Source organism: Aotus nancymaae, unplaced genomic scaffold (assembly GCF_030222135.1).
Source record: "Aotus nancymaae isolate 86718 unplaced genomic scaffold, 86718_ANA_hifiasm-v0.15.2.pri h1tg000007l, whole genome shotgun sequence".
In the NCBI taxonomy this organism is placed as follows: Eukaryota; Metazoa; Chordata; class Mammalia; order Primates; family Aotidae; genus Aotus; species Aotus nancymaae.
The window spans coordinates 8,425,293-8,452,635 of record NW_026988418.1 but is presented as its reverse complement, the minus strand read 5'-3'; the positions used below and the strand labels follow the sequence as shown (position 1 = coordinate 8,452,635).

The 27,343-nt window shown below is 40.5% G+C and overlaps 1 protein-coding gene across 3 annotated transcripts in view; it reads left to right on the top strand.

The window, feature by feature from the left end:
- EIF2B3 (eukaryotic translation initiation factor 2B subunit gamma) overlaps positions 1 to 27,343 on the top strand; it is a 142,461-nt gene that overhangs the window by 65,114 nt on the left and 50,004 nt on the right. For all 3 annotated transcript variants that reach the window (XR_010341173.1, XM_012434492.3, XM_012434493.3), the window contains one exon: positions 22,929 to 23,018. Coding sequence is in view for 2 of the 3 variants with exons in the window: in XM_012434492.3 (XP_012289915.1) it covers positions 22,929 to 23,018 (90 nt within the window). In the remaining variant the exon portion in view is untranslated. The remainder of the gene's footprint in view (positions 1 to 22,928; positions 23,019 to 27,343) is intronic.

Below are 27,343 nucleotides of genomic sequence, written 5' to 3'. Positions count from 1 at the left end.
TTAAATACCTCATGTAAGTGAAATTATACAATAGTTGTCCTTTTGTGACTGGCTTATTTTACTTAGCATAATGTCCTTAAGATTTGTCCATGTTGTAGCATATAACTGGATTTCCTTTTTTTTTTTAAGACCGAATAATATTTCACTGTATATATGTACCACATTTTCTTCATTCCATTTATCCACTGACAGACATTTGGGTTGCTGCCTCCTCTTGGCTATTGTGAATAGCGCTGCAGTGAACGTGGGTATACAGACATCTCTTCAAGACCTTGCTTTCAGTTCTTTTGGATGTATATCCAGAAGTGCGATTACTGGATCAAATGGTAGAGAACTATGATGTTTAATTTTTTAAGGAACCTACGTACTATTTCCATAGCATTTTCACCATCTTGCACTCCACCAACAGTGCATAAGAGTTCCAGTTTCTCTACACCAGCACTTACATGGTAGCTGGTCTCAGATACAGAAGGATAAGAGACAACAATTCTTTTATATTATATCAAAACAAATAAAACATCAAGCATGAACAAGATCAAAAGAGTCAGAATGTCAGCTGTACAAATATACTACAGAAAACAAAATGAAAGCAAGAAAAAATGGCCTGTAAAAGACAAAGAACCTATCCTAAAGAAAACATAACTCAAGAAATAGAAGAAATTTTCTTAAAACTTTTCAACTGTATAACCACAAAACTGCTTATTAACATGAATTTAATAAACAAAAGTTTAGTAATGAGATGATAAAACAACAAAATGAAATAAAAGAGGATATTATAGAACTAAAAAATGAGGATTAAATTACAGAGTTAACAAATTTTAAAATAGCAGAAGAACAGAATAGACACCACTGAAAATCAAATTATTGACATACAGGGATGGTTTGAGATACTCAGTGATCTAGGTGAAAAAGAAAATCATTTAAGAAATTAGAATCTTTGAGGTTGGAGGATCACTTGAGCCCAGCAGGTTGAGGCTGCTATTAGCCATGTTGTACTACTGCACTCCAGGCTGGGTGACAAAGTGAGACCCTGTCTCAAAAAAATGAAAGAAAGAGAGAGAGAGAGAGGAGGGAGGGAAGAAGGAAAGGAGGGAAAGAAAGAAAATAAAGATATTAGAATCTCATAGAAATGAAATACAAAGATGATTAAATACAATTAATGAATTAACACCTCTGAATTAGAACGTGGAGTTCTAGAAAGAAAGAACAGAGAAATGAAGGGGGAAGAAAACATCAGTGAAATGATTTTTTAAATTTTCCGAGGATAGAAGGAGCTGGGTTTCTAGACTGAAAGAATGACAGTAAAATGGATGAAAAGAAACATACCAAGGTTATCATTGTGAAATTTTATAACTGGTAACAAAGAGATCTTACAAGCTTCCAGAGAAGAGAGAGGGTTTCATATACAGAGGAATTAAAACAGTTTTGAACTTCCTAACAGCAACACTGGAAACTATAAACAATGCCTTTAACATTCCTAATTCTATCTAATCAAACTATCAATCAAATATGAGTAGAATGAGAACTTTTTAGACATTTGCTTTCCATGTATCTGTTTTCAGAAAGCTACTAGACAACGATGCCCATTTTCACTGCTATTACTGAACATAGTACTGGAAGTCCTAGCTACAGCAGTCAAACAAGAGAAGGAAATAAAGGCCATCTAAATTGGAAAGGAAGAAGTCAAATTATCTGTGTTTGCAGATGATATAATCTTATATTTGGAAAAACCTAAAGATTCCACTGAAAAACTATTAGCACTGATAAATACAGTAAAGTTGCAGGATACAAAATCAACATATGAAAATCAGTAGCATTTCTATTTGCCAACAGCAAAGAATTAGCCAGGTATGGTGGCACATGCCTGTAGTCCCAGCTACTTGGGAGGGTGACGCATGAGAATTGCTTGAACCTGGGAGATGGAGGTTGCAGTGAGCCAAGATGGGGTCACTGCACTCCAGTGTAGGCAACAGAGAGAGCCTCAGTCTCAAAAAAAAAAAAAAAAATCTGAAAAAAATCAAGAAAGTAATGCCATTACAATAGCTACAAATAAAATAAAATACCTAGGGATTAACTTAACCAAAGAAGCAAAAGGTCTTTACAATGAAAATTATAAAATACTGATGCAAGAATTTGAAGAGGACACAAAAAAATGGAAAGATATTCCATGTTCATGGATTGAAAGAATCAATATTGTTACAATGTCCATACTCCTCAAAGCAATCTACAGATTTTTTGCAATCCTTATCAAACTACCGATGACATTCTTCACAGAAATAGAAAAAACAATACTGAAATTTATATGAAATTGGCCAGGCGTGGTGGCTCACACCTGTAATCCTAGCACTTTGGGAGGCCAAGGCGGGTGGTTCATTTGAGGTCAGGAGTTCAAGACCAGCCTGGCCAATGTGGTGAAACCCTGTCTCTACTTAAAATATAAAAATTAGCCAGGCATGGTGGTAGGCACCTGTGATCCCAGCTACTTGGGAGGCTGAGGCAGGAGAATCTCATGAACCCAGGAAGTGGAGGTTGCAGTGAGTCAAGATTGCACCATTGTAGTCCAGCCTGGGTGATGGAGTGAGACTCTGTCCCAAAAAAACAATTACATGGATTACAAAAGACCCAGAATAGCCAAAGCTATCCTAAGCAAAAAGAACAAAACTACAGGAATCACATTCCTGTAATTATCACATTACAGGAATCACTTCAAGTTATACTACAGAGCTTTAGTAACAAAAACAGCATGGTGCTGGCATAAACACAGACATATAGGTCAGTGGAACAGAATAGAGAACCAAAGATAAATCCATACATCTTCAGTGAACTCATTTTTGACAAAGGTACTAAGAATATACATTGGGGAAAGGACAATCTCTTCAATAAATGGTGCTAGGAAAACTGGATATCCATATGCAAAAAAATGAAACTAGACCCCTGTCTCTTGCCATACACAAAAATCAAATCAAAATGGTTAAAAATCTAAATCTAAGACCTCAAACTATGAAGCTGCTACAAGAAAACATTGGGAAAGTCTCCAGGACATTGATTTGAGCAAAGATTTCTTGAGTTATACCCCACAAGCACAGGCAACCAAAGCACAAATGGACAAATGGGATCATATAAGTTAAAAAGCTTTCACACAACAAAGGAAACAATCAATAAAGTGAAAAGACAACCCACAGAATGAGAGAAAATATTTGCAAACTACCTATGTGACAAGGGATTAATAACCAGAATATTGAAGGAGCTCAAACAACTCTATAGGAAAATATCTAATAATCTTAATTTTTTAATGGGTAAAAAATCTGAATAGACATTTCTCAAAAGAAATCGTTTAAATGCCAAGCAGCTATATGAAAAGGTGCTCAACATCACTGATATCAGAGAAATGCAAATAAAAACAATGAGATGTCATCTCACCTTAGTTAAAATGCCTTTTATCCAAAACTGAGGCAATAGCAAATGCTGGCAAGGTTGTAGAGAAAGAGGAACTGTCATATACTGTTGATGGGAATGTAAATTATTTTTATTTTTTCTTTCTTTTTCTTTTTTTCTTTTTTTAGAAGCAGAATGTCTGAAGTGAGAACAAAGAGAATGTAAATTAATACAGCCACTATGGAGAACAGTTTGGAGGTTCCTCAAAAAACTAAAAATAGGGCTACTATACAATCCAGCAATCCTACTCCTAGGTATATACCCACAAGAAAGAAAATCAGTATATTGAAGAGATATTTGTGTTCCCATGCTTATTGCAGCACTGTTCACAATAGCCAAGATTTGGAAGCAAGCTAAGTGTCCATCAACAGATGAATGGATAAAGAAAACGTGGTACATACAAACAATTGTATACTATTCAGACATAAACAATGAGATTCTGTCATTTGCTAACAACATGGATGGAACTGGAGGTCATGTTAAGTGAAATAAGCCAGGCACAGAAAGACAAACTGCATGTTTTCACTTACTTACTTGTGGGAGCTAAAAATCAGTGGAACTCATGGAGAGAGTAGAAGGATGGTTACCAAAGGCTAGGAAGGGTAGAGGGTGTGGGATTGGGAAGAGTGAGGAATGGTCAATGGGTACAAAAAAGTTAGTTAGCAAGAATGAATAAAACCTAATATTTGCTAGTGTAACAGCGTGACCAAGTCAAAAATAATTTAATTGTACATTTTAAAATAACTAAAAGAGTATAATTGGATTGTTTGTAACACAAAGGATAAATGCTTAAGGTAATACCGCCACTTAACCTGATGTGATTATTACATATCACATGCCTGTATCAAAATATCTCATGTAACCCATCAATACATATACCTAGTATGTACCCACAAAAATTAAAAATTAAATTAAAAAAAGGAAAGCTACTAGAGTTTATGTAACACTAAAACCTTAGCATAAACTAAGAAAGAGGAAGACACAGGATATAAGAAAAAGGGCATTCACTCTTGAACCTGGGAGGCGGAGGTTGCAGTGAGCAGAGATCGAATCACTGCACTCCAGCCTGGGCAACAGGGGGAGACTGTCTCAAAAAAAAAAAGAAAGAAAGAAAGAAAAAGGACATTCAATTAAGATAAAATGAATCCCCAGGATGATAATAAAGGGAGATTCAAGGATAATACATGTACACCCAGTAAAAATGGCAACCAGATCAGACTGGAATAGGTCAGAAAACTTGGGAATGATTCAAGATGATCATATTTCTTCTGATGAAAATGACACAATGATTTCAACATTTTTGGGGGGGGTGGGGACACAGCCAATTTGTGTGTGTGTGTGTGTGTGTGTGTGTTTCAACATTTTGAGATGATGTGGAGCACTTAGTAGTTGGTTTGGAGTTGAATTATTGGGAAGCACCTAGAAAACTAAGAAATAAGACAATTATTAAAGCAAACCACAAAAATGTGCAGGTGAAAAAATTATTGGTGACTGTGTGGTTCAGCTGTGAATAACATATATATATATATATGTTCAGCTGTGAATAACATATATATATATATATATATATATATATATTTATTTTATTTTATTTTTTTTTTAGATGGAGTCTCACTCTGTCACCCAGGCTGGAGTACAGTGGCATGATCTCGGCTCACTACAACCTCCGCCTCCTGGTTTCAAGTGATTCTCCTGCCTCAACCTCCCGAGTAGGTGGGATTACAGGCATGCACCACCACACACGGTTAATTTTTTTGTATTTTCAGTAGAGACGGGGTTTTACCATGTTGGCCAGGCTGGTTTCAAACTCCTGATCTCAAGTGATCTGCCCACCTCAGCCTCCCAAAGTGCTAGGATTACAGCCGAGAGCCACCACACCCAGCCTGTAACTGATACTTAAATACAAACAATAATGCAATCACTGATTCAGTGTAACCCAAATTATGATTTAATTACTTTGGAATGATGAGAGGAGGTTAATATGTTGGAAGCATGAGGGGAAAAAGAGTAAAATTGTCCTCTTCCACAGTTAATAGCTAATACATAGAGCTGAAGTCATAATAACTTAAGCATTGGTTATTGAGCTGACAAAAATAATATAACAATTATTGGGAAGGTAAAACGCATAAGGAAGTATGGGTATAGATGATGGAAGCAGGGTTGATGATGAAAATAAGTTAAACTCTGTTTTCCACAATGGAAAATCAGATTATTCCTGAAATGGAAAACCCAGGAAATACCAATATAAGAATGCTATTGACCAGGCATGGTGGCTTATGCCTGTAATCCCAGCACTTTGGGAGGCTGAGGCGGGCAAATCACCTGAGGTCAGGAGATCGAGACCAGCCTGGCTAACATGGTAAAACCCCGTTTTTACTAAAATACAAAAATTAACTGGGCGTGGTGGAGCATGCCTGTAATCCCAGCTCCTCGGGAGGCTGAGGCAGGAGAATCGCTTGAACCCGGGAGGCAGAGGTTACAGGGAGCCGAGATGGCACCGTTGCATTCCAGCATGGGCAATAAGAGCGAAACTCCATCTGGAAAAAAAAAAAAAAAGGAATGCTATTGCTGGGCGTGGAGGCTCCTGCCTGTACTACCAGCACTTTGGGAGGCCAAGATGGGCAGATCACGAGGTCAAGAGATCAAGACCATCCTGGCCAACATGGTGAAACCTCGTCTTCACTAAAAATACAATAATTAACTTGGCACAGTGGTGGCTGCCTGTAATCCCAGCTACTCAGGAGGCTGGGGCAGGAGAATTGCTTGAACCCGGGAAGCAGAAATTGCAGTGAGCCGAGATCACCACTGCACTCCAGACTGGTGACAGAGTGAGACTCCATCTAAAAAAACAAAAACAAAAAAACAAAAATTATTTGAGCGTGGTGACAGACACTTGTAGTCCCAGCTATTGGGGAGGTTGAGGCAGAAGAATTGCTTGAACTTGGGAGGCGGAGGTTGCAGTGAGCCAAGATCATGCCACTGCACTGCATTCCACCCTGGGTGACAGACTCCATCTCAAAGAAAAATGTTTTTAAAGAGTGTTATTTGTGGAAGTAAATTGAAAATGACCCTATCTGGGGAACAGAAAATGGGCAAGAAAGGGAATAGATTATTCAGTTTTTTTCATGAAAGGCCTTGAGAAACTACTTGCCTCTTTATGTGCACATATAACTTCAATTTTAATTTTTTAAAGTAAGAACAAGATATAATACAATAAAATTTTCTGAATCAAGTAAAATCTGCAGATTTTAAAAGTATGGTATGTTCTAAGATAATTTGGACAGATATATTCTAATGTACTTACTAAGCTTTGGGGATAAAGAAAGAATTCTTCAAGTATCCAGAGGCAAAAAGCAAATCTTTTACACGGAAGGAAAAATTAGGCTTACCTCTGAGTTATTCCCAACATTCAATACAAGAGGAGCAATGTCCTGTCCACAGACTTTTCACGGAAGGAAAGTGTAACTCAAGAATATTATAAACTGAGTATGCAGATGGGCAGATAACTAGAAATAAAAAAAGAATGTTATAAACAATGAAAATTTCATTCAAATATAAAAGCAATAGGAAGACATTCTCAAACATGAAAACATTCAAGAATATGACATATGAGCCCTTTTTTTTTTTTTTTTTTTTGAGATAGAATCTTGCTGTGTCTCAAGGCTGGAATATAGTGGCATGATTTTGGTTCACTGCAACCTCTGCCTCCTGGGCTCAAGTGATCCTCCTACCTCAGCCTCTTGAGTACTCTAATTACAGGTGTGCACCACCACACTTGGCTAATTTTCTAAAATTTTTTTGTAGAGATGAAGTCTCATTATATTGCCCAGGCTGATCTCAAATCCCTGGGCTCAAGTGATCCCAAAGTGTTGGGATTACAGGAGTGAACCACCATGCCAGGCATGCACCTGTAGTCCCAGCTACTCATGGGAGAATTGCTTGAACCCAGGAGGTGGACGTGGCAGTGAGCCAGCCGAGACCCGCCTGGGCCTCCCAAAGTGCTGGGATTATAGGCGTGAGCCACCACGCCCACCTGGCTTCTGGTTTCTTTTTAACCTTCCTGGAAACTAGTTTATGGCTCCATACAATGGAATGTTAGTAAATGCCTAAATTGTAATTATATTTGACAACAAGAGCAAGGCTTGGGCATGATGGAAGCAAAGAAGATGGACATAGTCAGAGGTGAAGTGATAATGAAGAGCAGGTGGATGTGTTTTTTTTCCTTCATAGATGTCAAGCTCAGGGCCTTGAATAAGCACTGGGGTCATTGAGACCAGAGCTTTTATCAGTTTCCTAAGACTAGGTTGCATTTTTAGTTGTTGGCAGATTTTTTCCTTGTTCTTCTAATTTGTAACCCACACCCCAGTGATTCAGGATCTTTGATGTGTAGTTATGACAGGGTAGCTGGCTGAATAAATATGCATAAAAATGTTTTCCCATTGCTATGACCCTCTGGGGTGTTGTGCTCCTCCTGTCTCAGTGGAATGCTGGTTGAAAGCTAATTCGATTCAGATTTTCAAGCACTTTTTGATTATGAGAATATAGTACTTCTCTTATCTTTTATCTTTTTAAGAAAGCTGAGTTTCCAAAGATGGAGGCTAGTTTCTACTGGGCAAATACCAGTTATCTTGGATAAAGCCTTCATGTATATAGGAGAATCAGAAACTTCTTGTAAAGTTTTTTTAACTTTTGTAAATTGGGTTCAGTGTATACTGCTCAGGAGATGGGTGTGCAAAATCTCACAAATTACCAATAAAGAACTCATGTAACCAGATACCACCTGTTCCCCCAAAACCTATGAATATAAAATTTTTAAAAAAGAGAGAGAGAGAAAGAGAAGGACAGTGATAGAATGTACATTCCATCAGTTTTCTCTCTTTCTGAGAGAGAGGCTGCATGTGGTCGCTCACACCTGTAATCCCAGCACTTTGGGAGGCTGAGGTGGGAGGATTGCTTGAACCCAGAAGTTTGAGGCCAGCCTGGGTAACATAGCAAGACCCCATTTCTCTTTTTAAAAAGGTGGGGGGAAGCATTACTTGTGGAGGGTGGGGCGGGGGGTAAAATGTTTTCTTGATTTCAAAGACACCTGTTAGAATATGGTCAAGTACACAGGCAGTCTCCCCAGCAAGGTATTTGGTCATCAGTCAGTACTAGTAACTGTACTCCAAAGGGCCCAGATACTTACTACCTCATTGAATTTAAACAAAGCACAACACCTTTCCTCCATGTATGATTGATGTATTTTTGACTTGGAGAGGCATTACATGTAGTCGGAAAGAATGTTACTGGTAGAGAGAGCTTGTAACTGAAAATTCAGGTACAGAGAATTTGCAGTCTAGTCTCGAGACAAACCAACTGTATAACCTTGAGCAAATAACTTTATTTATCTAAGCCTCAGTTTCCCCAGCTAAAATTGGCTTAGTTGGTCTTTAAAGAACCCCCCACTCCAGCTCTAAAATTTCTGCTTTATTTCTGACAGACATGTGTTTTTAATAGTTCATAAGTAAAAGATATTCATGCCAAATATTTAATAAGAATATCATGTAGCTTTTCCCCAATGTTACATTGTTTTCTTTTGAATAGTTGTCAAGCTTTTTTGCTGGAAGAGTAATGAAAATATTAAAACAAGCTCCTAAAAGATATCTTTAAAATGGAATAAAATGTTCATAAGGTCATCTTGGAAGGTTTAGACATTTATATCTGGGGAGTCAAGGACTTCAGTCAAGACCTCAAAGATCCTGGCCAGATCTGTATTTCTGGGACTACAGATGATGAGAAATGGTTTAAACTCTTGATTATTTTCCCAATGGTGTGGAAGTCTTGAAATACTATTCATGTAAATTAGTACCTCACTGCTGCTAACCAGCCCTAATTCCCAAAATGCCTCTCTAATTTGCAGTTTGGGGTGGACGTGAGTCCGGAGGGCAGAAGGACTTGTGGAAGTTAGGATCACAAACCTTTTCCAAGGTATCTTGTCCAGTGTATTCTTACTCTTCTGTACTTTTAATTTACTTCTATAAAATGATAACGGCTATAAGAGAACCCATGTCAATAACATTAAGTCTTTTCTTTGGAACTGGCTATATAGACTTCAGAGAGAAATCTTCCAATCTCCTGCCTGGGTGGGTAAAAGCTGTGCTGCCAATTCCTGATCATTTTAGGGATCCTGAGATACAAATCAAGTTTCTTCTTAGCTTTCCTTATAGCTGGTTTAGGATTCAGCTTTCTTGAATATGCTAAGTCTGTTACCACTACCATCCTTTTGTTTTCCAGCTTCCAAAATTTTGTTGTCATCTCTTCTTGCTCTTCTTGTGGTCTTTGTTCTTGTAGATTTATTTCTAAAAAAAAAAAAAAAAAAAAAAAAAAAAATTTCGTGCCGACACTTTAATGAGTTTTCAGAAGGAAGATGGGTTAACGCTTATGTTAACTCATCTTTACCCAGAGTCCTGTTCCCTTCATTTCAGTCTGCTGTCTTTACCCAGAGTCCTGTTCCCTTTATTTCAATCTCATATCTTTCTAGACCCTTACTACTACGACTCCTATCATCTCTCTTTTCTCTCCCCACCCTTTCTCCCGCACATTTCCTTCTTCATCCAGTCTAGATCCTACGCCTTCAGGCATTTCTCTCCATGTCCGAAGTCTTCAGGAGAAATATTATGCATAGTTTCAAATTGGCAATACTATAAATTCATGGCTCCTATCTTAGCTGAACCCTCAGAACTACTCTGCATTCTTATATTTGTCCTGGGCCAGCTTTCCACTCCTCTCAGATGCTGTTCTCTACTATCACCACTCTCCTGCCAAAACATGACCCTGCTGATTTCCCCAGCCACCCCTATCCATGACTTTGTCTTTTTTCAGACCCACCTTCAATTCCTTCCCTCCAGCATTAGAAGAAGTTTGAGACCAGTTCCTTAATTTGCCTTTTACTCCTTTTCCTCTGCCACTCCTGTAACCTTTCTCCATTAGTTTTTTCAACACTCTTCAGAATTTTCAACTTTGCTTTCTACTATCTCTTTACCCCAAACCTATAAATACGTTGCTTATAGAATAAAGCACAAATTCCTAAAGCCTTCAGTTATCTAACCATGCTTATCCTTCCAGCCTTATATCTCATCTTTCTCTAACACAATCCCGTTCTCAACATTCTATCAGTAGCTATGGAGAGTTGCTTATGATTCTCTTAGCTTTTGCATTCCTTTTAATTCCTTTGTCCTTTTACTTTTACCATTCCTGGTACTCCTTCAGCCAAAGTTACTCGTCTCTCCCTGGCTAATTACCCATTTTTCTTTCAAGACAGCTCAAACATCATTTTTCTGTGAAGCCTTTTCTAATCTTTCCTGTCATAGGCAGAACTGTGCTTCCTTTGTGCTCCCCTATATATTGAAGAGAGTTCTGTGGTAACGTCTATAACCCTGTCTTGCTCTGGATTATAAGTTACATGAGGATAGTGGTTATATTTTGTCTTTGTAGACCTAAGGTCTAATATATGGCCTGACATATAGTAGGATCCCAGTAAATTTGTTGGAAGAGGACATTAATGGAGCCAAAGTATCATCTTGTGTTTGAATGTGCGTCATTATGGGCAGAGCTGAGACCTCTTAATCTTGTGTATTGGAGAAAGGGCTGGAAAAGCATTATTTGCACCACATTCTTCTAAGCAAAGCAGGCACAGGCCCAGCCCAGATTCATGAGATGGCAAAATAGACTCTACCTCATGATGGGAAGAGCTACAAAGTCACTTTACAAAAGGATGTGGGTACAAAGAGGGGAATAATTATGGCCATTTTTTAAACACTCTACTGTAGTCCTAACTACCAAAGCATTCTAAGCAGGGAATGATACGATCAAATTTGCCTTCAGAAGATAACTCTGGATGTAATATGGAAAAGGGATTGGAGTTGGGTAAGAGAGGATGCAGAGAGACCAAGTAAGGGAAAGTATTGTAGTAATCCAGGTAAGAAGTGATGGTAATTTGGACTACGGTATTGACAGTGGAGTTGGAGAAAAGTAGATAAATTAGAGAAGGATTTAGCAGGTAAAATCTGAGGACTTTGTGTTTGAACCTTGGGGTTGAGAGGTGGAGTGGTGTCAAAAATGACTCAGATTTCAGGTTTGAGCAACAGAATAATGAGATAGGGAGTCCTAGGTTTGTGGCAGGGAGATCCAAAGTTCATTTGGGGATCCAGGTAAAGGTGTCAAGAGGAAGTCATGTATAGATTTGGTGCTAAGAGGATAGGACTATGCTTCAGATATAAATTTGTAAGCATTAATATATAGATGTCAACTTAGTGTCTTGCATATACCTGGTACTCAGGAGAAAGTTATTTACCCAGCTGTTGAACTTCAAGGATGGGGAATGTCTGAGCAAGGTTTTTTTTTGTTTTTTTGAGATGGTCTCATTCTGTCACCAGGCTGGAGTGCAGTGGCACCATCGTGGCTCACTGCAACCTCTGCCTCCGGGTTCAAGCAATTTTCCTGCCTCAGCCTCCTGAGTAGCTGGAACTACAGGCACACGCCACCATGCCCAGCTAATTTTTGTATTTTTATTGATTGATTGATTGATTGAGATGGAGTCTCACTCTGTCACCCAGGCTGGAGTATGGTGGCACAATCTCGGCTCCCTGCAACCTCTGCCTCCCGGGTTCAAGCGATTCTCCTGCCTCAGCCTCCTGAGTAGCTAGGATTACAGGCACGTATGCCCAGCTAATTTTTGTATTTTTAGTAGAGACAGGGTTTCACCATGTTGGCCAGGATGGTCTCCATCACTTGACCTCATGATCTGCCTGCCTCAGCCTCCCAGAGTGCTGGGATTACAGGCATGAGCCAGCCACCATGCCCAGCCGCAAGGTTGTTTTTTGTTTGTTTTGTTTTTTGTTTTTTTGTTTTTGAGACGGAGTTTCACTCTTGTTGTGAAAACAACCTTGCTGGGTGTAGTGGCTCACGCCTGTAATCCCAGCACTTTGGGAGACTGAGTGGGGTAGATCACCTGAGGTCAGGAGTTCAAGACCAGCCTGACCAACATGGTGAATCCCCGTCTCTACTAAATACAAAAAATTAGCCAGGTGTGGTGGTGCATGACTGTAATTCCAGCTACTTGGAAGGCTGAGGCAGAAGAATCGCTTGAACCTGGGAGACTGAGGTTGCAGTGAGCCTAGATTGCTCCACTGCACTCCAGGCTGGGCAACAAGAGTGAAACTCCGTCTCAAAAAAAAAAAAAACTAAACCAAAAAAACTTTTAAATTTAGTATAAATCTAGCCATGCAGAAGCTGAAGCCAAGCTTTGAGGCATTAACTCCTGAGTGATCCTTCACTGAACCTTTGCCCTGACCATCTCCTACACAACCAGCTTGGAACTGGGCCTGAAAACAGTAGGAATATTGCTTGGTGTACTTGGGAGAATTCTGGTCAACGCTGTCACAAGGCCAGCCAAGATTCATGAGATGAGACAGTAGACTCTGCCTCATGATGGGCATGACCTGCTGAAAAGTCATATTAGCTAGACCAGGGAGACTAGAGTGGAGTGCAAATTAATGTCAGTTCTTACCCGGTGTTGTATGGGCCAGGCAGCTTAGAGGGATAACTTGAGTGACATAACTCTCTTTCTTGGGCTTGTCTTTGAGTAGGAGCTTCTTGTCAGTGGTGTTGTGCAGATTGCTTTCTTGAGCACCTCTTGGGAGTGAGAGGCTTTTAGATCTCAGCAGGTTCTGGCATGCTGGGTTGAGATGGGTGAGGGTGAACAGCAGTGTGATTCTGCCTAGGAATGCTTTGCTGACTCCTGTGTTACTTATTAGATGTGTGGCTTTCATTAGTCTATGTAATGGTTAGTTTTATATATCAATTTTGCTAGTCTGTAGTACCCATTTATTCTATCAAACACTAAGTGTTGCTATGAAGGGTTTTTTTTTTTATGTAATTAATATCAACAATCTATTGATTTTAAGTGAGAGAGCTTATCTTGGCTAATCTGGGTTGGCCTCATCCAATTAGTTAAAAGGCCTTTAAATCTAATCAAATCAGAAACTAATTCCAAATACAGAACCAATTCAGCAAACCCATCTTTAAGATTCTGTTTTTTTCCAGGACCACTTCTAGTAGCAATTTTTATCTCAATCAGAGAAAAAGAAATGCTATGAGTCATAGAGAATAAAGGATTTATTACACAATTATGGAAGCTAGTAGAGTAGTATATGTATGCTGTTGTTTCTGTGTCTAGTGTTGACCCTGAAATCACTATCAGTCAGCTGGACCATCAGTCAGAAAGGAAAGCTGGGTGGACAAGAACAAGAACAAACACGGACCCGCAAGGTCACTTAAAAACTGGACCTGGAGTAGCACTTGGAACCCTTAAGAATCCTTCCACTGTTGGTGGTCTCTGCTGCTTTGAATCCAGGGTTTTCACCTAAACACAGCTGCTTTTCTTGGAGAAGGCCTGAGCACCTCAGGGCTATGGTGTCATAGCCTACCCTGCTGAACAGGCAGACCTCTAGTTTGATAACTCCATATGCACTCCTAACAATCAAGAATTTGTTATTCCTACCACTTAACAGTGCAACCAAGATCAGGATGGTATGGCTGGTGCCTTCCTATATAGCGGCTACCAGACAGCCACACCACAGGTCCTTGTCCCAGCATCTCTCATTAAGATTATAGATAGCGGCTGGGAGCGGTGGCTCACACCTGTAATCCCAGCACTTTGGGAGGCCAAGGCGGGGGGATCACGAGGTCAAGAGATCGAGACCATCCTGGCCAACATGGTGAAACCCCGTCTCTACTAAAAAAAAATACAAAAATTAGCTGGGCATGGTGGCATGTGCCTGTAGTCCCAGCTACTTGAGAAGCTGAGGCAGGAGAATTGCTTGAATCTGGGAGGCGGAGGTTGCAGTGAGCCAAGATCGTGCCACTGCACTCCAGCCTGGCGCCTGGCGACAGAACGAGACTTTGTCTCAAAAAAAAAAAATTATAGATAATTAGTAAGTAATAGCCATAGGTCATTCTCTTTTCCCTAGTTCCGAGCAAACTTGATTATTTCAAGCATATCTTGGTCTCTAGTTTCTTCTAAATTGCAGTGAATAGGGAGTAGTGAATTAGCTCTGATTCTTTTAGTGGGAGAGAAGATTCTTTTTGGAACATGTTTAAGATTGCCAAATAAAGTAAAAGGTGATTATCTGAAGGTCTTCAAATAAATGAGTTGTTTATGTTGTTGCATTAAACACTGCAAGATGGTTAAGTTACTGTAGGAGGCTTTTACCCTCTTCAGAATTGTTGTCTCTGGTTTTATGAGTAACCGTTTCAAGCTCCAGTTTCACTGGCATCTGAATTCAGAAGCCACCCATGACATTTCATTTACTGTTAACATTCATGTTGATGCAAAGAGAAGCCTGGGATTAAATTAAGTTTCTTTTGTATTTGGCATTTTTGTTCAACTGAGTTTTCTTCATTCTGTTCTCACCCAATACTTTTCTTTGGTCCTCAAACTTTGAACTTAGCGTGGTTTGGAAAAAGTCATTCTGTGCAGCCTTATAAGCTGGCAGCACACACTCGGTTTTGTTTTTTGGGTTTTTTCTTTTTTTTTTTTTTTTTTGAGAGTCTCCCACTGTCACCCAGGCTGGAGTGCAGTGGCGTGATCTTAGCTCACTGCAACCTCCACCTCCCAGGTTCATGCAATTCTCCTGTCTTGGCCTCCCAAGTAGCTGGGATGAGAGGTGCGTGCCACCACGCCTGGCTAATTTTTTTTTGCAGTTTTAGTAGAGATGGGGTTTTGCCATGTTGGCTAGGCTGGTCTCAAAGTCCTGACCTCAGGTGATCAATCCACCTCAGCCTCCCAAATTGCTGGGATTATGGCATGAACTACCACGCCCGGCCAACACACTCAGTTTAAATTAGTGATGACTTTCCTTCCTCCTTTACTGAGTCACTGTGGACTGTATCAGCATGCACACCAGTTCTCCCACTAGGCTGGAAATTCTTCAGGTCTCATTCACAGCAGTGCTCAAAATCAAAATGTGTTTATACAGGGTGTCTATATAAACATCTAGATGGGTTTCAGTTTTTCCCCATGCAGCTACTATAAACTGCTTCTTTGCCTATGAGCTCTTTTCTACCCACCCTTCTAGGAACTGAGCATTGTACAATGAGCATATTGGGGAATAGAACTCCCAGTTGGCTTCTGCTATACTTATGCAATGAGCAGGATAAGAACAACTCAGTTCCTCCCACACACATGATGATGCTGGGAACGGGGAAGAAGGGAGCAGACCTCAAGAATATTTGGCATTGCTCTGAGCCTGGGGACCTTTGTAGATTTGAAGGGAGTGAGGATCTGAAAATCCCTGGAGATCTTTTGGGGTAAAATTAAAGATCTTGTCAACTAAAAACCTTTTTTTAGAGTCACTAAGAGCTTTGGACATTTAAAGTACTAATTTTGTCGTTCATGGACATATTTTCTTCTCTCATGGCTGCCTTTCTGAACTGCTTTTTTTATTCCCTAGCTCTGTAGTTCACAGATGTTTTGTTTTGTACAATGTTCATGGCACATACATCTTTGCGTTCAGTTTTCTTTAAATTAAAGCAAATCTCAGAAAAGTTCAAAGTATGCAGTCCTGCATAATCTCATGGACCAGTGGCTCTGTGGTAGTCTTTCTTACAGCTTCCCTAGAGGTCCTAAAGCTTTGTCCCTGACATACAGTATGTGTTGTTAATATTTGGAACAAACTTTGGTAAGTAAACATTGAAACACAGATACAGCTTGATTCTTGAACTCCTTGACATTTAAAAGTAATCTTCCCAAAGCAGGCAGCTGCTTCTTTGGAAACTTTTTTTTTTTTTTAAAGAGAGGGTCTCTTTTCTGTTGCCCAGGCTGGAGTGCAGTGGTGTGTTCATGGCTCACAGCAGCCTCGAACTCCTGGGCTCAAACAGTCCTCCCACCTCAGACGCCCAAGTAGCTGGGACCACAGGCACATGCCACCATGCCTGGCTATATTTTTATTTTTATTTTTATTTTTATTTAACCTACTCATGACACATAATATTTCTTTACTTTTTGTAGAGACGAGATTTCCTTATGTTGCCCAGGCTGGTCTTGAATTTCTGAGCTTAAATGTTAGGATTTTATAAATTTTATAATTTTATTTCTCAAAAATTAAAAATTTTGAACCTCAAAGACACTATTAAGAAAAGGAGGGTTGGGTACAGTGGCTTATGCCTGTAATCCCAGCATTTTGGGAGGCCAAACCAGGCATATCGCTTGAACTAGGAGTTCAAGACCAGCCTAGGGAACATGGCAAAACCCGTCTCTACAAAGAAAATGCAAAAATTAGCCAAGTTTGGTGTCGCGTGCCTAGTCCCAGCTATTCAGGAGGCTGATGAGGGAGGATCACCTGAGCCCACGGAGGTTGAGGCAGCAGTGAGCTGTGATCATGCCACAGCACTCCAGCCTGGGTGACAGAGTGAGACCCTGCCTCAGAAAAAAAAATAAAAATAAGAGGCCAGGCCCAGTGGCTCATGCCTATAATCCCAGCACTTTGGGAGTCCAAGGCAGGAGGATCACTTAAAGCCAGGAGTTTGAGAAGAGCCTGGGCAACAAAGTGAGACCCTATCTCTATAACAAGTCTTAAAAGGGTCCAGTCATGGTGGCTCACACCTGTAACTCCAGCACTTTGGAAGGCCCAGGCGGGCGGATCACCTGAGGTCAGGAGTTCGAGACCAGCCTGGCCAACATGGCGAAACCCCATCTCTACGAAAAATGCAAAAATTAGCTGGATGTGGTGGTGGGCACCTGTAATCTCAGCTCCTTGGGAGGCTGAGGCAAGAGAATCACTTGAACCTGGGAGGTGGAGGTTGCAGTCAGCTGAGATCGCACCATTGCACTCTAGCCTGGGTGACAAGAGCGAAACTCTGTCTCAAAAAAAAAAAATTTTTTTTTTCTTTTAATTAGCCAGGTGTGCCACGAGCCTACTGTAGTCCTACCCCCTTGGGAAACTGAGGCAGTAGGATCACTTGAGCCCAGGAGTTCTAGGCTGCAGTTTTGATCATGCCTGGGTGAAGTGAGACCCTGTCTCTGAGAAAAGAAAGAAAAGAAGGAAATGAAAATATAAGAATTCTGCCAACTCAAAAAGATCACTAACAACCTAATTTCAAAATAGGCAAAAGATTGAATGAACATTTTACCAAAGAAGATACACAGATGACTAACAAGCACATAACAAGATCCTCAACATCATGTCATAGGGAAATACAAACCAAAACCTTGATGATACCATTTCACACCCACTAGAATGGCTACGGTTTTTTTTTTTTTAATAACAGAAAAAGCAAATCTATAGAGACAGGAGGCAGATTAGTGATTGCCTGAGATAAGAAAGGGGATTGGGTTTTTTTTTTTTTATTAATTTCAACTGTTATTTAGATGTGTAAGTATGTTACATGGTATATTATGTGATAGTGAGATTTGGGGTACGATTGAACTCATCACCATGTAGTGAGCATAGTACAAAATAGGTATTTTTAAAAACTCTTGCTATCTTCCCTCCCTCCCTCATCTTGTATCCTCAATGTCTATTGTGCCCATCTTTTTTTTTTTTTTTGGAGACAGAGTCTCACTCTGTTGCCCAGACTGGAGTGCAGTGTGCAGTCTTGGCTCACTGCAACCTCCACCTCCTGGGTGCAAACAATTCTCCTGCCTCAGCCTCCTGAGTAGCTGGGATTACAGGCGTTCGCCGCCACACCTGGCTAATTTTTGTATTTTTAGTAGAGATGGGGTTTCACTGTGTTGGCCAGGCTGGTCTCAAACTCCTAATCTCAAGTGATCCACCTGCCTCGGCCTCCCAAAGTGCTGGGATTACAGGTGTGAGCCACCGTGCCCAGCGTATTGTTCCCATCTTAATGTCCATGTGTATCCAGTGTTTAGCTCTCATTTATAAGGGAGAACATGTGATATCTGGTTTTCTTTGCTTAGGATAATGGCCTCCAGCTGTATCCATGTTGCTGCAAGGGACATGATTTTGTTAGTTTTCATATCTGCATAGTATTTCATGATATATATTGTACTACATCCTTTATCCAGTCCACTGTTGATGGACATCTATGTTGAATCCATGTCTTTGCTATTGTGACTAGTACTGTGATGAACATAGAAGTGCACTTGTCTTTTTGGTAGAACCATTTCTTTTCCTTTGGATATATACCCACTAATGGATTGCTTTGAATGGTAGTTCTATTTTTAGTTCTTTGAGAAATCTCCAAACTGCTTTCCACAGTGGCGGAACTAATTTACATTCCCACCATCAGTGTATAAACATTTCCATTTCTCCACAGTCTCACCAGCATCTGTTATTGTTGTTTAATTTTTTAATAGTAGCCATTCTGACTGGTATGAAGTAGTATCTCATTGTGGCTTTGATTTGTATTTCTCTGACAATTAGTGATGTTGAGCATTTTTTTATGTGTTTGTTGGCCGCCTGTATGTCTTCTTTTGAAAAGTGTCTGTTCATGTCCTTTGCCCACTTTTTAATGGGGTTGTTTTTTGCTTGTTGATTTAAGTTCCTTATAGATGTTGGATATTACACCTTTGCCAGTTGCATAGTTTGAGAATATTTCCTCCCATTCTGTAGGTTGCCTGTTTACTCTATTGCTAGTTTCTTTTGCTGTGCAGAAGCTCTTTAATGAGGTGGAAAGGGGAATGTTTGATTATAAACTGTCATGCGAGATCTTATTTGAGTAAAAGAAATGTTCTGTAACTGGATTGTTTTATAACTCTGTACATTTTCTAAAAATCATTTAATTGTATGCCTAAAACAGGTAAATTTTATGCTATGTAAATTATACTTCCATAAAGCTGTTTGTTTTTGTTTTTGTTTTTTAAGACATAGGCTAGGTACAATGGCTCATGCCCATAATCCCAGCACTTTGAGAGGCCAGGGTAGGAGTATTACTTTAGGCTGGGAGTTCAAGACTAGCCTGGGCAACATGGTGAAACCCCATACAAAAATACAAAATTAGCCAGATGTGGCAGCTTGCACCTGTGGTCTTAGCTACTCAGGAGGCTGAGGTGGGAAGATTGCTTGAGCTGAAGAGTTGGAACCTGCAGTGAGCTAAGATAGTGCCGTTGCATTCCAGCCTGGGTGACAAGAGTGAGATCCCATCTGTAAATAAATAAATAAAAATAAAAGATACTAAAAGCAATCAGTCAAATTCAGAACATGGATGTTCTATAAGACAGGTGACCCAATCTAACAGATTAATAGCTTCGTAGAGGAGTAAGAAAGGGGAATTTTTTTTTTTTGAGATGGAGTCTCACTCTATTGCCAGGCTGGAGTGCAGTGGCATGATCTTGGCTCACTGCAGCCTCTGCCTCTTGGGTTTAAACAATTCTCCTGCCTCAGTCCTGAGTAGCTGGGACTACAGGTGCATACCACCAAGCCCAGCTAATTTATATATTTTTAGTAAAGACGAAGTTTCACCATGTTGGCCAGGATGGTCTCAATCTCTTGACCTCATGATCCGCCCACCTCAGCCTCTCAAAGTGCTGGGATTACAGGTGTGAGCCACCATGCCTGGCCAGGAATTTTTTTTTTTTAAGAGTCAAGGTCTCGGCTAGGCATGGTGGTCCATGCCTGACATCCTAGCATTTTGGAAGGCCAAGAGAGGGGGATCCCTTGAGCCCAGGAGTTCCAGACCAGCCTGGGCAACGTAGTGAGACCCTGTCGACAAATAATTTGAAAAATTAGCTGGGAATGGTGATGCATGCCTGTAGTCCTAGCTACTCAGAAGGTCGAGGCAGGCGAATAGCTTGAGCCGAGGAGCTCGAGGCTACAGTGAGCTGTGATTGCCCCACTCCACTCTAGCCTAGGCAATAGAGTAACTCTGTCTCACACTCTGTCTCACACACAGAGAGAGAGAGAGAGAGAGAGAGAGAGAGAGAGAGAGACAAGATTTCACTATGTTGCCCAGACTATCCTCAAACTTCTGGGTGCAAGTGATACTCCTGCCTCAGCCTCCTGAGTAGCTGAAACTGTAGGCACACACCACTGCACCTGGCTAGAAAGGGGAACTTTTATGGAATTTTGTGGTTTTTTTGAGACAGGGTCTTGCTCTGTTGCCCAGACTGGAGTGCAGTGGTACAGTCATGGCTCACTGCAGCCTCAACCTCTTGGGCTCAGGTGATTCTCCCACCTCACCCCCCACCCAAGTAGCTGAAACTACAGGTATGCACCACCACACCCAGCTAGTTTTTATATTTTTTTGTAGAGATGAGGTTTCACCAGGTTGCCCAGGCTGGTCTCAAACTCCTGAGAGCTCAAGTGATCTGCCTGCTGCAGCCTCCCAAAGTGCCACAAATCACATTTGCTACAGTCGTACTCAACATTTGCTACAATCTATTCCTTGAGGAATTTCTTAGAAGTTGAGAATTTCAGAAAGTTAAACCGGGAAAGTACCTTTTACTTGCTTCTTCATCCTCATTGTATACATAAATTGGCTTGTGTGTGGTATGGGTGTGGGATTCCCAAGTCTCTGACTCTTCTTTTTTCTTTTTTTTGAGCCAGAGTCTTGCTCCGTCTCCTAGGCTGGAGTGCAGTGGCTCAATCTCGGCTTACTGCAACCTCTGCCTCGTGGGTTCAAGCGATTCTTCTGCCTCAGCCTCCCGAGTAGCTGGGCTTATAGGCACCTGCCACCACTCCCGGCTAATTTTTTTGTATTTTTAGTAAAGACGAGGTTTCACCATGTTGACCAGCTGGTGTCGAATGCTTGACCTCGCGATCAGCCCACCTCAGCCTCCCAAAGTGCTGGGATTACAGGCGTGAGCCACTGCACCCGGTGTCTCTGACTCTTCTATTGCACTTTTCCCAAAAGAATAGAAGCCCAGCCTGGTACACCATAACTTCTTGGATAAATTGTTTCTGGGGTATACAGATCCCATGAGAATAATTTTTCTTAAAACTATAAGGCAGCCAGGTGCGGTGACTCATACCTATAATCCCAGCACTTTGGAAGGAGAAGGCAGGGGGATTGCTTAAGCTCAGGATTTCAAGACCAGCCTGGGCAACATAGCGAGACCTTGTCTCTACTAAAAATAAAAAAAAAATTGGCCAGGTGTGGTGGTGCATGCCTGCAGCCCCAGCTACATGAGGCTGAGGCAGGAGGATCACTTGAGCCTAGGAGGTAGAGGCTACAGTGAGCTATGATTGTGCCACTGCACTCCAGCCTAGGCAAGTGGCCATCTCCAGCCAGACCAAGATGCTGTCTCTAAAAATGAAAATAACCTACAGGGCAGTAAAAGCAAAGCAATACAGAGTTAGAAGAAGAACCACAACCAGGCATCTATGACTGGAATCTTCATTTCTTCACTGTACCTTCTCTTCCCTGGGTGTTTATTTTTATTAAATAAAATGACCTCAGACATTACAAGCATGGCATTTTTTACATCTAGGCAGATGCCTTAATTTGACCTAATTTATTTATTTATTTGTTTATTCAACAACTATTTATTGGACATTTACTCTGTGTGAGGCACAATGCTAAGTGCTAAGGCTGTGAAGATAAATCTCTGCTCTACTGAATTTCAGTCTAGTGGGAGAGAGAGAGAGACAAGGAAATAGTCGGTTTCTTTACTGTATAAGTTATCCAATAGAGGTAGACACCAAGTGTTGTGGTAGCACAAACTTCACTGTTGTCAGTGAAGGTTCCTGGAGGAAATGTATCCTGGAGTTAGTCCTGAGGAGTAAATAAGAGTAGGAAGTTAGGGTTATTCATAGAATTTTACTCCATCTTCTGTGAAAATGGAGAATACATACCAAATCCTGGAGGCAAAAGAAAACATGGCTAAGGTATGGTCTGGGGAAAACAGGATAATTAGGGTAGAAGCAGGAAAATGTTTGTTAAAAGAATCGTGTGGAAGAATTTATAATAAAGGCCAGGTGTGGTGGCTCACACCTGTAATCCCACCACTCTGGGAGGCTGAGGTGGGTGGATCACTTGAGACCAGAAGTTCGAGACCAGCCTGACCAACATAGTGAAATACCATCTCTACTAAAATACAAAAATTAGTGGGGCATGGTGGTGTACAAATGTAGTTTCAGCTACTTGAGAGGCTGAGGCACAAGAATTGCTTGAGCCTGGGAGACAAGGTTGCAGTGAGCTGAGATCACGCCACTGCACTTTAGCCTGGGCAACAGAGCAAGACTGTCTCCAAAGGAAAAAAAATAAAAAAACAATTAATGATTGAATAGAATAAGGTAGATTATTAGTGATATGATGTCTCACCAGATTTCTTTAGAATCTTAAGAGCCTCAGAAAGTATGCCATAGGGTTTCTGGGGAAAAGACCTTTTACATGGTAGGATCAGGGTCGGGGTCCACTGTCCTCATCTCCCCAGAAAGGGGTATAGGCAGCATGGCTCTGACCCTCATAAACTTACCAGTGCCTACTACCTTATAATAGAATGGAGACCATGTTATCTGATTGTGAGCCCCTTCTTTCTTATTTTATTTTTGCAGGCACCCTAGAATACGTTTCCACACAGGCCTTGTGGATGCCCACCTCTACTGCTTGAAAAAATACGTTGTGGATTTCCTAATGGAAAATGGGTAAGAAAGAGGGTGGTAGAGTCAAACATACAGTGCTTAACAAGCTACCTTGTGAATCCATTAAATTTTAAAACTTCGTAATTAGATAACTGGCTTCTAAAAATAGCACAATAGCACAGTTAGTTCTCATTTTTATTTTAGAAATGAAATTATGTCATCAACATAGTTTTATCTGTACCAGAGTCCCCTGCTTGTATTTTTACAGCGTGTGTTATAATAAATCAGTAAAATATTTTATAACACCTACAGTAACTCATGATGCCTCTTTCTGTCCAGTTCCAGGCTCTTCTTCCCTCCTTCAACAGGAGTGAGCTCCACAGCCCTTATGCTATTTGTCTCTAATTACATGTTCTTCTCCTAGGCAATTATCCAGTAGATAGGCCCTCTTAGCAAAGGGCTAGAGACTTACCACAAAAGAGGAGAAAAAGGAGAGCATGTTTCCCCCCAATTTTAGAAAAGAAACCCACCTCAATGAGTAAACTTTCATGAATGCAGAGAAACAAAATTTGGCACATTTTCTGATTTTTTTTTTTTTTTTTTTTTTTGAGAACAGAATTGTAGGACTTATACTTTCCAGAGATTGTGTCTGGCAGATAACAGGAATTGGGTTTTCAAAGAGAAAGCCCCTTTTGCAGTTGGTCTCAAGGATTTTTTTTATAAGAAAAGCAGCTACAGGCCTCAAAGGAACAGGTGGGAAAGATTTAATAACTGCATGGTTAAGAAAAGGAGCAGCTAGCTTCCCTTGATGACTGTTGGATAAGTTTGGAAAGTTCACCAGTGCTATTCAAGGCAGAAACTTATCTAGGTGAACTGATACCACCATAGCAAGTGGTATCTCAGACCATCTGGAGAAAAGAATTTGAGAACCTGAGTTTAAATGCTATCTCTGCCTTTGGCTGATGGACTTGAATATATATCAGAATATTAAGAGGAAGGAGGATTGTTCCTCTGCTCCTTACGATTTTTCTTTCAGTGTCCTACCCCTTACGCCACACAACACTTGCTAAGTTCCTATGGAGAGGCCCATATAGAGCCAATGACAAACCAAATCATTTGGACTTTTAGAAAGCTTTCCCAAGGATTGTTTTATCTCTATTTCCCCTACCAAGGACACTGTTGCCCTGCTCCCTTCTGACCTCTGAAAAATGTTTTCATTCCATCAACATATACTTATTAAGCACTCATTATGAGGCAGGCATTGTGCTAGAGCAACCATGGGATCAATGATAAATAAACAGATATGGCCCTGCCCTCATAGAAATTGTAGCCTAAGCTCCATGGTAGAATGTGGAGACCTTGCTTTTTAGATAGCAGGGTAACTTGTTGCCAAGATCTAGAGGGTGATCCAAGACCTGTTTCTCAATTACCAGTCTGGACTGTTTGTATTCCAAAAATGAAATTAACTCTTGGCCACTGAAGGGTTTATTTTTCACTCCCAAATAAAAATGAAACCATATGAAATGAACCTAGGCCTTGATGGACAAAAGGGGATACAACTATGTTAGAAAGGATGACTTTTAAAAAAACCATTTACTATGGAAAATTTCACATAAATGCAAAAGTAAAGAAAATAATGAACTCCCATATATCCATCACACAGTTTCAACAATTATCAACTCATTGTCAATTTGGTTTTATATATGCCACCATTTCTCTCCCCCCATTACCCTAAATTGTTTTAAAGCAAGACATTTTGATATAATTTCATCTGTAAATATTATATTTCAGTATGTATAGTTGAAATATATGGACCCTTCCAGGATGATGATATTTAAAATATATATATATTTTATGTATACATACATATATATGGGGGGGCTCTTTTTTGTTAATAAACAAATAGCTTAATACCATTATCACACCTACAAAAAACTGACAGTGCTTCCTTAATACTATCAAAGAGGAGTGTGACTTCTGGTGTCTGTATATGGAGGCAGTTTTACAGCAAACCTAGTCGTCTCATCCTGGTTGTTACAGCTTATTTGTAGCTCATTTGGCCACTACCAGTTAGTTATTTCCACACCTGGCAAGTGTAGCACAATGGTATGTGTACCTTGAGGACAAGCCTGAAGTTGGTGATATGGCTACAGGTCCTGGCCAGAAGCTCTGCCGAATGAGATTTTCCCAGCATCTACTGCGGTAGAGAATGATACAGAGCCTCAGCACATACTACTTCCCCATCTCAAGATCTGTTTAGAAGACACTTATCTCTTTCCTCCCCACATTTACCGTCACCTCTCAGAGTTACTAGAATCAAAGAGCATATATTGAAAATTGATAAATTTCAGTGTATTGGAAAAAGTAAAAAGGCACAGTAGGGCAAATTAGAATGGTACTTGAGGGAGATTCTTTATTCCTGCCTGGAATAGTGAAGATCTTTGAAAAGTTGTGGGAGGCTGGGCGCAGTGATTCAAGCCTGTAATCCCAGCACTTTGGGAGGCTGAGGTGGGCAGATCACGAGGTCAGGAGTTTGAGACCAGTCTGGCCAACATGGTGAAACCCCATCTCTACTAAAAAATACACAAACATTAGCCAGCCGTGGTGGCGCACACCTGTAATCCCAGCTACTCAAGAGGCTGAGGCAGCAGAATCGCTTGAACCCAGGAGGCAGAGGTTGTAGTGAGCTGAGATCCCACCACTGTATTCCAGCCTGGGTGACAGAGTGAAACTCCGTCTCAAAAGAAAAAAGAAAAAGAAGAGTTGTGGGAGATGGGATTGAATTGGTTGGTGGTAAGCAGCAGCATGTAGAAGGTCTTAAAAGCTGAGCAAGGAGTTACAGATCTTTAAACAGAATAGTCTTATAGGAAATGAGCAATGATACAACCTGGCAAGTGAACATAAAACATTCTGCATGGGAAAGATATTTCTTCAAGATAAGTAGGAGACACATAATCATCTGGTCATCAAATGATGACTCTGTTAGGAATGCAAAGGAAAGAGTAAACCTAGGAGATACAGCTTCAAGAAAGGACTGCCGTAGCAATCCTTCGTTATATTTCACCTCTGAGAGTTAACATATTCTACCCTGTGTTCTTTATGCAGGAAAGCTTCATGTTTTCTACCAAGTCACACTTATGTTTTGTTAGTTGCTTATATGTTAACATTTTCCACTCAAATTCTTTGAGAATGGATATCTACCTGGATTTGTAAGGCATTCAGTATATGCTTGGTGAATGGGGGAAAGGAGATGTAGTGACAGATAACAGAAGCAATTTAGTATTAATACATTAATAATGAAAGAAGAGAGGTGGGTTTCTGCAGCTGACTAAGCAGAAAAACTATAGGGAGAGCCGCAGAGAGAAGAAAATCTGTACTCTCTTTGGTGAGAAGTAAGTAACTGTACACGTTTTACAAGTTTTTTATCCACTTCTGAATATAGTGTGATAGATGAATGTTCCACCGAATCTCTTGAATATTTTGATTCAAATGTGTTGGATTCTATGTCCAGGGCCAAATTAGAGCTTAGTCTGACTATTGTGACTGTGATACCTCTTGATAACTGAGTGTTTCTCCCTCTTTTACAATGTCAGCTGCATTAAACCTAAAGAAGCTGACCTCTTAGGAGCTCTGGAAGCCCAGGTATTGGCCCAGCTCTTTGCTTGCCTTAGTAGGAGTTGCTCTTAGACCTGAGTCAGGGCCCTAGATTGGCACTGGCCCAATGAAGGACTCAAGCAATATGCCAGCTTTCTGAGTTAAAGCCATGGGAGACAGGAAATATATATCAGGATTAGTCTTAATTTCCTCTTAGTACAGAAACACCTCCGTGCCCTCCATTTGTCCTTCTCTCTCTTTCCCTAATCTGCTAGACCTGCTAGCCTCTTTAAGAGACTTAAAGGAGATTAGTCTTCTTAACAGGAAGAATCAAGACTGATTTCTTCCTTCTTGTCCAGAAGTATCCATGGTTACAGTTAACCTCTTACAGTGTTAGAATCTGATGTTGCCATTCAGTGCTTATAGTCTTGGGGTTGGACCTTCAGAGCAGGAAGAGAGGAAGAAATAAGAAAATTACCTTTAACAGCACCTACCATGTACCAGGCACTATGCTGGGTGCTTTTCACATATATTCATTTCTTACAATAGTTCTCCCATTAGGTATTAATTATACTCATATTATAGAGGAAGAAAATGCTCAAAAGTCATTTGCTCAATGTTATGCAGCCACAGCCTCAACAAAATTCATCACTGTTGAATTGATTGCCAGCAACATCTACCACAGATGCTGGATATCTATATTGCCAACATACTTATATGCACATGCGTATGACTCACACTTGGAAAAATAACAGAGCAGTCACAACTTCCTTGCCTTAGCTATGCCAGGATGC